The sequence below is a fragment of the Urocitellus parryii genome, chromosome 10, assembly GCF_045843805.1.
Source record: "Urocitellus parryii isolate mUroPar1 chromosome 10, mUroPar1.hap1, whole genome shotgun sequence".
Classification (NCBI taxonomy): domain Eukaryota; kingdom Metazoa; phylum Chordata; class Mammalia; order Rodentia; family Sciuridae; genus Urocitellus; species Urocitellus parryii.
The window spans coordinates 140,028,353-140,041,725 of record NC_135540.1 but is presented as its reverse complement, the minus strand read 5'-3'; the positions used below and the strand labels follow the sequence as shown (position 1 = coordinate 140,041,725).

General features: G+C 57.5%; 1 protein-coding gene across 2 annotated transcripts in view; it reads right to left on the bottom strand.

Annotated features, from left to right (window-relative positions):
• Positions 1-13,373, bottom strand: part of Stk32b (serine/threonine kinase 32B) — a 257,345-nt gene that overhangs the window by 176,376 nt on the left and 67,596 nt on the right. For both annotated transcript variants that reach the window (XM_026395321.2, XM_026395322.2), the window contains exon 2: positions 4,810-4,865. In XM_026395321.2, coding sequence (XP_026251106.1) covers positions 4,810-4,865 — 56 coding nt within the window. The remainder of the gene's footprint in view (positions 1-4,809; positions 4,866-13,373) is intronic.

Here is a 13,373-nt window from a genome sequence, read left to right as displayed (position 1 = left end):
TGGTAGAGCACTTGCCTAGCATGTATGTGTGAGGCACTGGTTTTGATCCTCAGCACCATGTAAAAATAAATAATAAAATAAAGGTATTGTGTTCCTCTACAACTTAAAAAAAATTTAAAAAATAAAACAAATTAGAATCAATAACAATAAGAAGTTTAGGAGAAAACAAAGATTTAGAAATTGAACAACATATACCTAAATAATCATGGGTCAAAGAAGAAATCACAAGTTGAATTAGAAAATACTATGAACTAAAAAAATAACCAAAATACAATATTTCAGTTTTTATGGAATGTAGCTAAAGGAGAACTTAGAGGGAAATTTATAGCTTAAAATATTTATGCTATACAAGAGAAATATCTAAAGTCAATGATAACTTTGAAAAGTTTTCACCTTGACATGCTAAATGATCAAGAAAATCAGAGAAAAAAGATGAATTGGTAATATCAGAAATAAATGAGAACTTACCATACAGATGTCACAAAATTAAAGGGATGATATTGGATATTTTAAAATTAAGAATGTTATGAATTATTCTATGTGCCAAATTTGCCAATCTAGAGAAAATTTATAAATTCCTTGAAAAAAACAATTTATCAAAATTCACATAAGGGGGAAAAAACAGAAAATGTGAGACATATGTTTATAAGGTTGATTTTGTAGTCAAAAGCCTAAACTAAACCTAAAGCCATAAACCTTTTGGAAAATAAACTTGAAAAACTTCATGACTTGAGTATGCTTTCTTGAGCCAAATTTTCTTATGCAGGTTACATAAAGCAATGACCCTAAAAGGAAAAAGTATTCAAGAAATTAAACCTCACCAAAATTCAGAACTTCCATGCATTAAAACATACCAAAGAAAGTTTACAACAAACCAGTCTTCTGAAAATAATTTCATACCTGACAAAGGACTAGTTCCTGAATACATATCCCACAATTCAATAATAAAAAGACAAACCACCCATTAAAAAAAAAGTGGCAAAATGTTTTGAACAGATTCTTCAGAAAAGATATATAACTGCTCTTAACTCAGCACATGAAACGATGCTCATCATCATTAGTCATCAGGAAAAATGCAAGTCCAAACCACAGTGAGTACTAAAAGACGGCATCAGAATAGCTCAAATTGAAGATGCTGGCCAAGATGTGGAACAAATGGAACTTTCAGTGGGAGAAAAAATATGGCTCAAACATATTGGAAAAAATTTTGGTAGTTTGGTATAAAACTAAAGACATACTTACTCTATGATGTAGAAATTCCAATCCTAGATTACCTTAGAGAAAGAAATCATGTCCACAAAAAGCCTTCTACACAAAGTTTCTTAGCAATTTTATGCAAAAAAAAAAAGTTACCACTAGGGAAAGTCCTGCAGCATATCATGTTGAAAATGGGTGAATGAGTAGGTTCATGGGTGGATGGGTGGGTAGATGGACGGGTGGACTGGTGGGTGGGTGGAAGGATGGATGAGTGGATGGTGGATGGATGGGTGGAAGGTGGGTGGGTAGGTGGATGGATGGATGAATGGATGAATGAGGAGGTGGGTGGGTGGATGAGTAACTGAATAAATGAGAGAATAAATAAATGAACTTATTTTGACTTTTTTTTTTAAATCAACTCTATACAAACTTCCAATAACAAATTAAAATACAGTCTTAGAAAAAAAGCAGTGGCAAGTGTACTGTTAAGCTCAGAGCTTTCTGATTTCCAAAAAGGATGAATGTCATGAAAGACCGTGAGCCTTGCTGGACCTTGTCTTGCCTCACCACTTATCAACAGTGACAGGTGTCAAGCATGGTAAGATGTTTGGGGAACTTAAATGTACACAACAGCACTTCCTGTCCCAGTGCCATATTTGCGTACTGAAAATTCCCCTCCAAGCCAGAGCTCTCATGCCACACACTTGAGAAAAGCACAGCAGTTAAAGTCTCCACTCCCCCGCCCCCGACCCCCTGGGGAGCACCTCAAGGAATGACCGAGGTGCCCACTCCTTAGGCGCGGCAGCCGTCCAAGCTGGGCTCCACCCAGGCTCCCACAGCACCTGCGCCCCTCTGCCTGGCTCTTGACGTACTTGACCTTGCTGCGCACACGGCACAGTGCTGGTGCCTTCTCCAAGTGAGCCTGCTTCCCAGAGGTGCTGTGCAAGGGGGGCCACTCCTCATGGACAGACTCATCAGCCAGTCCCTCTGACAGCCAGCCCTACAGGGGTGGGGAAAGCCAGGTGACAGGGACGGAGAGCTTGCCACTGGCCCCCCACCCCAACTGTGGAGGCTGGAGTGAGTGTCCAGAAGGCAAATGACTTATTTGGAAGGACCCCAATGGAGGAAGAGGCCAGCATGGCTATGGGGGTCAGGGACACAGGAGCACCTTGGGAGGAAAGCTGTGGGTGGGCCCAGGCCACCTGCAGGAGGGCGGCCGCCAGCCCTGGGCCCCTGGAAACCTGAAGGTTCTAGTCCTGGCCTTTCCTGCCACATCCTTAGACTTAGGAAGTGCAGGCAAGAAGGACGGGGGAGACCCCGAGTCCAGGTCCTGGTTCCTGCCAGGGAGGAGGCAGGGCCTGCTGGGGGCCAGTGCGAGGGCCAGGCAGAGGACAGCAGGCTGGGAGTGGGCGACTCAGGGGGGCAGCAGAGATTGAGGGATGTGTCTGAATAGCGCAAAGCCTGCCTGCAGGGTCACTGCGGCTCCTCTCGTGGGAACCTCCATAGCTCCTGACCCCATGGCCCAGGCCTGCAGGGCTGGTCACCCTTCTTCAGTGGAGGCTGGGAGGCTGGGTGGGCTCCACAGCAAAGCAGGCTCACTGGGGTTCTCCAGCGCTCCCCAAGTGGCACATATCCTGTCTGAGGCACCATTTCCAGGGACTCCAGCTGGGTGCAGAGAGCCCCCAGGACTGCTCAGACAGCTCCCCAAGCCACGGCCTCTCCTGGTGGCTGCCCCCAGGCCCTCCCTCACCACCTGGCCGGAGCCTGTGGGTGCTCTCGTTCTCTTGCCTTCTCACCAGGCCTTCGTCGGGGACCTTCAGAGGACAACCCGAGGGTGTGTCTGCAGGTAGACTCGGACAGACAGGTTCATCCTAAGGAACTGACGCAGGTAAGCGTAGTGGCTAGCAATGTGACCTGACTTTGGCAGGGCAACCGGCAGGCTGGACATGCAGGGGAGGGCCGATGCCGGTGCAAGGCCACCAGGAGGCAGAGTGCTTGCACCCCACAGAGCTTGGTCTCCTGGGAACGCGACTGGTTGGATGAAGTCCACCCACCTTGGGGAGGGCCGTTTGCTTCACTCAAAAGTCTCCTTGTTGAAATGCCAATCTCACCTTTGAAAACAGGACCTTCACAGTGCTGGACCGATCAGCGCTGGACTGAAGACCTGTCTCCCACATAAAATCACCCGTCACACACCACTTTGTAACTGACCCATTTCCACACTGCTCTCTGAACAGGACTCCTGCCCTCAAGATGCCCTCTGTTTTGTAAGGATGGCAAGGTCTAGTGCAGCTCATGGCCCTGGTCAGCAGCCCAGAGGCTGTCTGTTAAGTTGGCAAGTGCCACATCTCATTCGGCAATATAAACAGCCAGCATTTTTATTTATTCACTCAGGGCCTCTCTAAGTTGCTAAGGCTGGTCTTGAACTTGTGATCGTCCTGCCTTGGCCTTCTGAGTAACTGGAGTGAGTGTCCAGAGGGCAAGTTATTCATTTGCTACATTTTTCTGGAAGGGCCCTAATGGAGGAAGAGGCCAGCATGTGCCACCAAACCCAGCTTGGCCAATGTTTGTAATGTGTGCATTGTGGACTCAGAAATGGGATTCTGGCAGGGCAGGACGCTCTTAGTACCACACTGTGCCTGTGGTTAAGTCTGGATCATGTGACAAAGAGAGTTTGAAGTTTCAAAACTTGGCTCAACTCCAGAACGTTCTGCTAAGTGCATGACTCCTAAACACACCATTTCCAGAAAGGTGCTTGGGCCTGCTTGGGTCAGTACTGATCCACGACAGAGTCTAGCACAGCACCCGGCACAAGGTGTGCATTCAGCGACTAACTAACCAGTCCTGGGACACGTTGGCAGAACGAGGAGATGAGGGAGGCAGGGATGGGGAGGCTGGTCGAGCTCTCCAACGTCTCGGCTGAACTCTCCACATTGTGAATGGGCGGACCAAGGCATGGGGTTGCTGAAATAGCAGGTCCTTGGTCCTCAAACGGACCTGGGTTCAAATCCCAGCTTTGACACTTGCTGCCGGTGAGACCCTAGGTAAGCGGCCCTTCTTGCATGTAAAATGGAAATACTAATAGTCGCTTAAAAGGAGGAGAACACCTGGCCTTCGGTAGGTGCTTGAAGCCATTGTGGCCCAAGGGAATGGCTGAGTCAGCGGGACAGGCCAGGACTGGCTTGAGGGACGCCTTCTGCTTTGTCGAAGCCCCTGGCCCCTTGTAACTGTCACAGCCTCTCCCCCGAGACAGTCAAGGATCACCAACACAACTTCCCACACAACAAATGCCCCTGGAAAGAGCTGCCTTTGCGGTAAGTCTGAGGAACTTCCCCGTTTCCCCCCGAGGTCTGGAGGGCGACGTGGCGTTATCAATCGTGAAATAATCACCTCCGTGATTCCCCGACGCCGGGGCCACTCGATTTTCAAAGTAACATCACACCAGATCCAAAGGAGACCTCTCAGACTTCCTTCCACGTTTCAAATCCGCCAAGTTGAAACCTCTAGTGCCAGGCGAACAGAGGACGACCCACGGGACACAGGTGCGCTCAGGCCCGGGCTCTGGGCAGCTGCGTCGGGTGGGTGGGTTGGTGAAATGCACCAGATTCTTACCTTTCCAAAGCTCCCTTTACCAATGGCCCGCAGGATCTGAAAGTGGTCAAAGCTGACTGCAAGAGAAAAAGAAAAGAAGGACCAGTCAGGCTTCAAGACCTGTCCCCCTCCAGGCCTCGGCCTGTGCCCGCGGCTCCGAGGGTCTTCTGTTCCCACCACGCTCCCCTGCCACAGGGCCCTCCACCCTACAAGGGGCTCCCGAGCTACCGGCCCCTTCCATGTCTCCCCACCCACTGCTGACATGCAGTTAAGCTCTCCTCAGCGGCACGCAGGATGGCCATGTCTTGGGGGCCCAGGGGAGGACAGGAGGTGCTGGCCATCTGGTTTTCAGACTCTTTACACGCCGCTCCCTTCTCTGGGAAGACCTTTCCCCACCCTGGCCCCCAGGCCAGTGTCCCTGCATCAGGTGCCACCACTTCATGGCCCGTTCCTGTCTGTCTAACCCAGCACTGTGGCCACTGGCGGACGGGCGCTGTCCACACCATCCTCCTGCAGTGCTCTGTCACACACCTCCCCTCCGCCGTCCCCCCCTGGATGGACCCCACATTCTGCTACTTCTACACCCTCATTCCCCACCCTGCTCCGACTGGCCTCTACCCATCCCCATGCCAAAACAGGTGAGCAGTGACCCCCAGACCCGTGAGCTGTCCTCCTGGTACTGACCACAGCCCACTTGGCTTCCTTGGCAGTACACCCAGTGGTCCCCTTTGCGCCTGCCTTGCCACACTTGACCTTATCTGCTGGGTGTCAGATGCCTCCACCGTCCACACTCTGTCCTTCCTTCCTTTCCTCGTGGTGTCTGACCTTTAGGCTGTGTGGCCTGGTGCCTACGCCCCAGCTCCTCGGAGGCCGAGGCCCTCCAACCCAGCAGGGGCGCAGACCCAGGAGGGCGCAGGGCTTCCCAGCCTGGAGCCCCTCCTCACCAGCGTCCTCTCCTCAGTCTGTCCTGTGTCAGGTTGGGTCCACGTGGCCTCTTCCCAGTGCCCACATCTGTGCACCCCAGAGAGCCCCTCTGGTCTAAGCCACCTTTGCCACTTGCACCAGGGCAGTGGCCTCTGCCAGCTGGGTCACGTGAGCCTGGCAGAGCGCTGCTGCTCTGCTCACCCTCCTGTCAGGGCTGCGGGGACCCAGCGGCCTCTCCCCCTGCCTTCCCACTGCGCCCCACCCCCTGGGCTCCAGGCAGGGTCTCCTCCTCGCGGGTACCACCGCCCTGCGCCTCTGCCACACGCTCCCTCCTCTGCGTCCCAGGAAGGCTGCAGTCCCCCCAGGAGCCCACGGGCCCTCAGGACCCCTCTCGCAGCACCGCAGAGGGAGCCATGGCCCACGTATCTGATGAAGCTCACCTTCCCCGTGACCCCAAGCCCTGAGGTCAAGGCCGTGCTTGTTTTGTTACTGACCCCAGGACCCAGCGAAGTGCTGGGACCACAGTGCTCAACACACACTCATTAACTCAGGAAGCACTGACTCATCCCCGTATTGTGCATGATAAGAGTCTGGTGAACATTTCTGATTGAGACTCAATTGCAGCCAGTTTCCAATAACTAGGAGAGACCCGCTGCTCACAAAGACGAAGGGATGGACTGGTCAGCGCGGGAGGGAGGCAAGGTGTGGGGAAGGAGGGGAGCACAACCAGTTCCCCGTCTACGAGGCTTTGGCCATGGAGGTCATCATGGTGAATGGTGTCTGTGCCAAGCCAGAGTCAGAGCCCAGCGAACGCCAGCCTGGTGCCCAGCACAGACACGGGTTAACGGTTAACCCAGCGGACCTTGCTGCTTTGACCTGGATTTGTTTACCTTCAGAATGATTTGCCAGAAGAAATTCCTCACCCTCACCCCTTACTCACTCACAAGGGTCAGGGGAAAGGAAGGACGCGGAGCCCGGCCTGCAGCTCCTGGTGTGACCAGCAGCTCCTGGTGTGACCTGCAGCTCCTGGTGTGACCTGCAGCTCCTGGTGTGACCAGCAGCGGGCTAGCAGACACACTTCCTTCCAGTGAGCCCCGGGTCCACAGGTGGCACAGCCACCTTGTTAAGGACCTGCAAGCCGTGGTGACTACCATGACCCTCTGGAAGGCCAGCCCTCCCTGCCCTATCTGGAGAACCCTGTGGCCGTGACGTGCTGCCCAGGGGCTTGCCATCTTGGGAAGCTTCTCCGGCACCTGCAAACCACGTCCTCCTGGGAGTATCCCGGGGCTTTCCCAGCTGTCCAGCCAGACGGCTTAGGCCACGACCCACGTGGCCACACTCACTGTGTCCGTGGACAAGCCACCCGGCCCTGTGTGCCTCAGTCATCCTCCTGTAAAACAGGGACAAGGGCTTCTGCCTTCACAGAGCGCTCAGGACAGGCCAGCACGCCACCCCTCTCCCCAGGCACGCGCTCTCTGTTTGGGGATGAGAAACGTGGCTCCCTCTACTCTGGTGTCCGGGGTGGGGGGAGACTTCCCTAAACACGTGTGGCCTCCTGCTCCGTCAAGTGATGTGAGCTACCGGCACGGAGCTGGTGAGGGACTGCAGGGGTTCCCATGCACCCCCGGCCCTGCCATGGCTCTGTCTGTCTCCATCCTGCGGAAGCTGGTCAGGGCCACCACGAGGAGCCGGCCGTGGGGTCCAGACTTGCCTCTGCAGGTGGGCGGGGCCAGCCACCTCGGCTTCCATGCAAGGTGCAGGGAGCCCTGGCTGCTGCCCTCCTGGTCTGTCCCCCAACCCAGCCCTGAGCCTCCTAGATGTGACACTCGGGTCTCCACCCACCTCCTCTTCCTTCTTGTCTAGGAACAGGCAGGTGTTGGGAGTTAGCAAGAGAACAGTTAAAGGCCAAAGCCGCTGGAGTACACGTGGAACTAGTGAAGGCCATCTGGTGGGTGACGGTTGGGAGAGCCAGAGGAAGGCCTAGAAATCTCGCCGTCATGAAGGGGCGTTGGCTTAGACCAGGAGGGGACGGCCAGGGAGTGGGTCAGAGTCACTCTCCAGTGACCCTCCGCCCTGCTCTGCCTGGAACCTTCTAGATCAGCCTGGAGGTCCTGCATCCCTGGAACCCCTGGTCTGGGGAAGGGGCAGCTGGTCACTACTAACTGTGGCACCTGACGCCACCGCAGCTCTGCAGGTCAGGGTGAAGGGATGCTGAGTGCATTCTGGAGCAGAGCCCTCTGCACCTCCAGACGTGTGTGGTCACCAAGCGTGACTCCCTAAGTGTGTCCCTAAGTGTGTGCCCTAGGCACTGTGAAGGGGCACCTGGGCCCTGAAGTTCACCAAATACCAGGCCCTCTGCTCGGCCAGGCTGACCGGCCTTCCCTCTGGACCCCAGCTCTGTTTGGCACCGAGAGGCCAGCCCCAGCAAAGGGACGTAACCCAGGAACCCAGGGGGACCCTCAGGCTCACCTGGAGCCTCGTGAGGACAGGTGGGTGGGCCCCAGGTCCCTAGCTTCTGGGGAGGGGCCAGAGAATCTGCATTTCCAGCCAAGGTCCAAGGCCATGCTGAGGGAGCCACATGTGAGAACCACTGGCTAGTTAACCTGGACACTCGTGTTCCCCTCATCACCAGCCACTTCCACGGCCAACAGCGACCTTGTAGCCAGGCCTCATCAGCGACAGCTGAGCAGAGCACTGTTGGAGATATTCTAGGAAGCATTTTTTTCTGATGAGAGAACAGATGCACCTTTAACCTTCCCACTTTTCCTGCCGTGAATGTGGCTGCCCTGTCAGTTCCATTCTGAGCCGTCTGGAGCTGCAGCAGCCATCTTGTGACTGAGAAGCAACAAACACAGAGGCAGAGCGGTCACTCCTTGTGGTGAGCCTCTGTGCCAGGCCTGCAGCTCCTGACCTCTGCACGCACTAGATAAGAAAAAGACCACCTTCCTATTCAATGAGTCAGGTGAGCCAATGCCAGAAGCATTTCTCCCTGACACTCAAGCCCTGGCACATAGAAAGGGCTTTGTAAATGCTACTTTACTGTGGAATTTACAGCTCCTTTGTGATTTTACTTAAGGCAAAAGAACAGGAGTTGTTTGGGACATGAGTACAGGGCCAGGTGCCTGGATTCGAATCACCAGCTAGGTGACCTTGGGGAAGTTGCTTAACCTCTCTGGGCCTCAGCTTCCCCTTAATGATGTACTCATTATTAGACCTGAAACCCCCCCTGGTGTGGCTGCTGTGAAAGGTCAACAGGTCGGCACAAGCAAGGTGTGCGGGGCCTGAGCCAGTGGCTGCCGGCAGTCGCCCTCCTGTCAGGTCCATTCTGAGTGGCCCCCCCTCACCTCCCCCACTGATGAACACGGGCCTGATGACGTCACAGGAAGGACCAGGTGAGGACAGGGAGGCCCACCAGGGCCAGCTGCCACTGCTGTGAGCGTGGCCGGCTGAACCCAGGCGCAGGCCGAGGCCCCTCCCCCCACCTCCTCCAGGCCGGCGCGTCCCGAGGAGCGTCCCTGCTCTCCGGAGCTGATCTGGGAGGCTCTGGGGGCCAGCCACCCCAGCAGCGTCGGGGGAACCGCCCAGGGAAGCCAGCACTTCCCTCCTGCCCTGGAGGCGGAAGCCCTGAGATCTGCTGGCGGCGAGTGGCTTTCCCAGGTGGCCGCCGGGCTTGCTGGGTGGGGTGACGTGTGTGAGGACCAGGACGCTCCGCCAACCGCTCTGGTCCTGACCCATTTAGGAACCAGAGGGCTTCCCGGGATGCGCCTCGGCCCCTCCACAGCCTCCCTCTCCTCGCCCCCGTGACCGCCAACCCCGCCCCTGTTTTCCGCCTGATCCTCTAGGCCTTTGGGCCAGGGTGGCCACCTGGTGTGGGGGAGGCAGGAGGCATGGGGTGGAGAGCAGTGGCCGTGTCCCCTGGGCTGGTTAAGCCTCGCCCGCCCCAGGTCAGCACGGACCCCAGGTAGTGAGAACGTCCTGAGCCTCAGTTTCCCTGTCTGTACAGCGGGGCTCGCGGCGCCTGCTTCTCCCAGGCAGGATGGGGGCCTCGGGCAACGGCTTAGCCAAAGGCCGACTCAGCAGAGCCGCCTGAGGAGCGTCCACCAGAGCTGGCCAGCCCAGACCCTCGACGTTCACCATCGAGGCAGAGTCTCAGCCCCCTCCTCTGTTCCGCTGACCCCACGCGCCGGCAGGTTCAGTGGTCAGCTGAGGCGCGTCACCAGCCCTGCACTGAGAGAGAGGCAGGGGCAGGTCTGAGGAGGAGACCACTGCTACAGAACATGGTGAGGCCCCCCCAGAAGCGGGAGACCCCGCATCAGTCACCACTCAAGACAGGCCGCGGGGTGAGGGGACAGTTTTCTGCGGCGGGCAGGTGCAGGGGGAAGCGATGGCTGAGGCTGTGCTGGGTACCAGGCCGGTCCCAGGTACCGGAGCTGGCAGTGAGCTCCACACACCAAGCCCTGCGTCCAGAGAGCTGGCCTTCTGGTGCAAGGGACGTTAAGTAGGACTCAACGGTGGCAAGTCCTGGTGCAGCGCTTCCCAGTGCTGCTGGGACAAAGGACGAACCTGCTGGCTTAACAGGACGGTCCTCACTGTGGGCAGGGCCACTTCTCCTGGAGGCCCTCGAGGGGAGGCTGCCCTGGCCTCTTCCAGCCTCCAGAGGCCATGATGGTCCCCGTGACCCTGCATCACTCCTCTGCTCCTGGTGGCACCTCTCTGACCCTCCTGCCTCTCTCTCAGGGAACCTGCGATTGTGGTTAGGGTCTGTCTGGACAGTCCAGGGTCATCTCCCCGTCTCAAGATGCTCACCTTAATGACCCCTGCAAAGTCCCTCAGGTCACGTAACACAGTGTACACACAGGGCCCAAGGTCGCAGACAGGAGTGTCCTTGGGGGCGGGTGTTCCGCCGACCACCTCAGGGAAGGGGCAACGAGTCAGGAGGCGCTCCTTCAGACAGGGCGGTCAGAGCTGGCCCTCCTGAGGAGAGGACGGTGGAGCTGGTCACGAACACAGTGAGGACCGACGGGCAGCCACGCACGGGTGGCCCTGCAGGCAGAGAAGAGCTCCCTTGTCCGGAGCCCGTGTGGCAGCAGGCAGCTAAGGACAGCCATGGGACAGAGACTGGGATGGCGGGGTCGGGGGCTTCCAGGAGCCAGGCTGCAAGGCCGGGGCTCTGGGGGGTCTTCCAGACACGCTGAGGAGTGCTAGAGGGTCCCGAGGAGGGGAGAGGGGTGCCCGCTGTGTGTCTAAGCTGTTGGACAACATCCAGACCTCAGGAGATGGAGATGCCACATGGACGGCAGGAACTCAGGACGTGGGACCCTGGCACCTGATTACAGCCTGAGGGCACCAGGAGACCACAGGGCAGGAGGGCAGGAGGGCAGGGCAGGAGGGCAGGAGGGCAGGAGGGCAGGGCAGGAGGGCAAGAAGGCAGGGCAGGAGGGCAGGAGGATAGGAGGGCAGGAGGATAGGAGGGCAGGAGGATAGGAGGGCAGGAGGGCAGGAGGGCAGGAGGGCAGGAGGGCAGGGCAGGAGGGCAGGAGGGCAGGAGGGCAGGGCAGGAGGGCAGAAGGATAAGAGGGCAGGAGGGCAGGGAAGGAAGGCAGGAGGGCAGGAGGATAGGAGGGCAGGAGGGCAGGAGGGCAGGAGGGCAGGGCAGGAGGGCAGAAGGATAAGAGGGCAGGAGGGCAGGGAAGGAAGGCAGGAGGGCAGGAGGATAGGAGGGCAGGAGGGCAGGAAGGCAGGAGGGCAGGGTCGGGGCAGGAGGGCAGGAGGGCAGGGTCGGGGCAGGAGGGCAGGAGGGCAGGAGGGCAGGGCCTGCGCAGTGTGGAGGTGGGCCCAGCTGGCCACCTGTGGGGTGGAGCTTTTCATTATGGGATTCAGCGGGGCTGCCCCAGCTTGCTGGGTGTCAGTGCTGTGTCCCTCCCAATGGGCATGGTGACAGGGCTCTGTCTCCAGGTCCCAGTGTCACCAAGCAGGGGGACAGTACAGGGCAGTGTTGGGCCTAGGGTCCAGGGGAGGGAGCTGCTCATCCTGTCAGGGCACTTGGGGACAAGCCCCTGCACAGGGTCTGGGGACAGGAGCGCTCCAGGTGGAGCTTCAGGGAAAGCAAGACCCTGGGGGCTGGAGACGCAGGGTACACAGGAGAGGGGTGAGCAGACAGAGGGACGAGGCCTGACCACCAGATGAAGGACACTCCTTGGAGGCGAGTGAGGGCCAGGCTCCATGCAGCCTGGAAGACGGTGGCTCCAGGAGCCACTGTCCACATGATCAGCTGCTCCATGCTCCTTGCTGACGGTTCTGCTGCCCGGGGACGGGGGCTTGGAAAGGGTTACCCTGGACTGGCCATTAGGCCACGGCAGTCCTCAGAGAGGGGTGACCTGACTGTGACCCACTGGCTCTGGGCACTGACCTGCCCACAGTCCATGGTTAAGGGAACCTGTCCTGCCCTCCCAAGAGCCCAGTCCACCCCAGTGCCCTGGGCTCTGCAGTAGCGGCCCAGGGTGTGTGCACAACACCCAAGCTCCTGGGCCGCCTGCCCTCTGCAGTGGCACTCAGGCCTGCTCCTCCACCCCGCCTCTCTGCAGCCACAGAGCTGGCCCTCTGCCTCTGCCTGGAGCACTGGCCCTGGGGCCCTGTCACAGCAGCCTCCCACCCTCAGGTCTCACTCCCTGGAGGCAACCAGGGGCCTCCCCACCCTTCCTGCAGATGCCTGCAGGGAACAAGCAGAAGGCACCCAAGTCACAAAATTCCCACCAGAGTCCAGAAGGGTGGGAGCAAAGAGCACAGCCAGGCAGGTTGACGGCCTGGGGTGGCATCGAGTGGGAAAGAGAGGTCCCTGTGGGCAGGCCGGGCAGAGCGGCTAGCTACCTGGAGAAACATGGAAGTCCAGTTAGTGTCTCTCCTCTCACCAGACTCCAGAATAAACCTCTAAAGGGTCAGAGTCAAACGTGAGGATATCAAAACCACAGCCCACTGCCCTCCGTGGAGGACATTCTGGCCTCTCCCCTTCCCTGTCACCACTGTTGAGGCCACAACCTCATGGGCTACCCCGGGGCTGGGGTCGGCAGCTGCCCACAGGATAGCCGCTATCCTGAGTGACCACGTAGCTGTCCAGCCACCTCGTGCTCAGGGCTCCACAAGCACAGATGCAACCGGACGTTGAAGATACGTGGGGGCAAAACTGCACCTTGTGTGAGGTGAGCTGAGGAACCTGGGGTGCAGGAAGGCACAGGGCGCTCACTGCAAATGCTGAGCCACTCCTGTCAGAGACGTGCACCTACGGGCACCTGGGTATCGGAGGGGTCTGGAACCAAACCCCGCAGACACTGGGGGCACTGCACTCATCCCAAATGCTGGAAGTTATTGGCTTCACCCCAACACTCCAACTGCACCTGTTCACAGGTGTGTCCCGGTGCTCCGGCCCTGAGCGGGGCTGTCCACACACACAGCCTCCCTCTGTCTCCAGCTCCTCCAGAACAAGACGGGCCTTCTCGGAGCTGAGGTTCAGATGCAGAGACCCAGCTCCCGGCCAGTGTCTGCTCTGGCCAGCAGAGCCAGCACCGTCCAGCCATTCCAGGGGACATTTTCCACGCCGCGCGTCTGGTACCTGGCGCTCTTCCTGGAGCAGGATAGACAGCCAGTGTTTGCTGCACTGAGCTGGG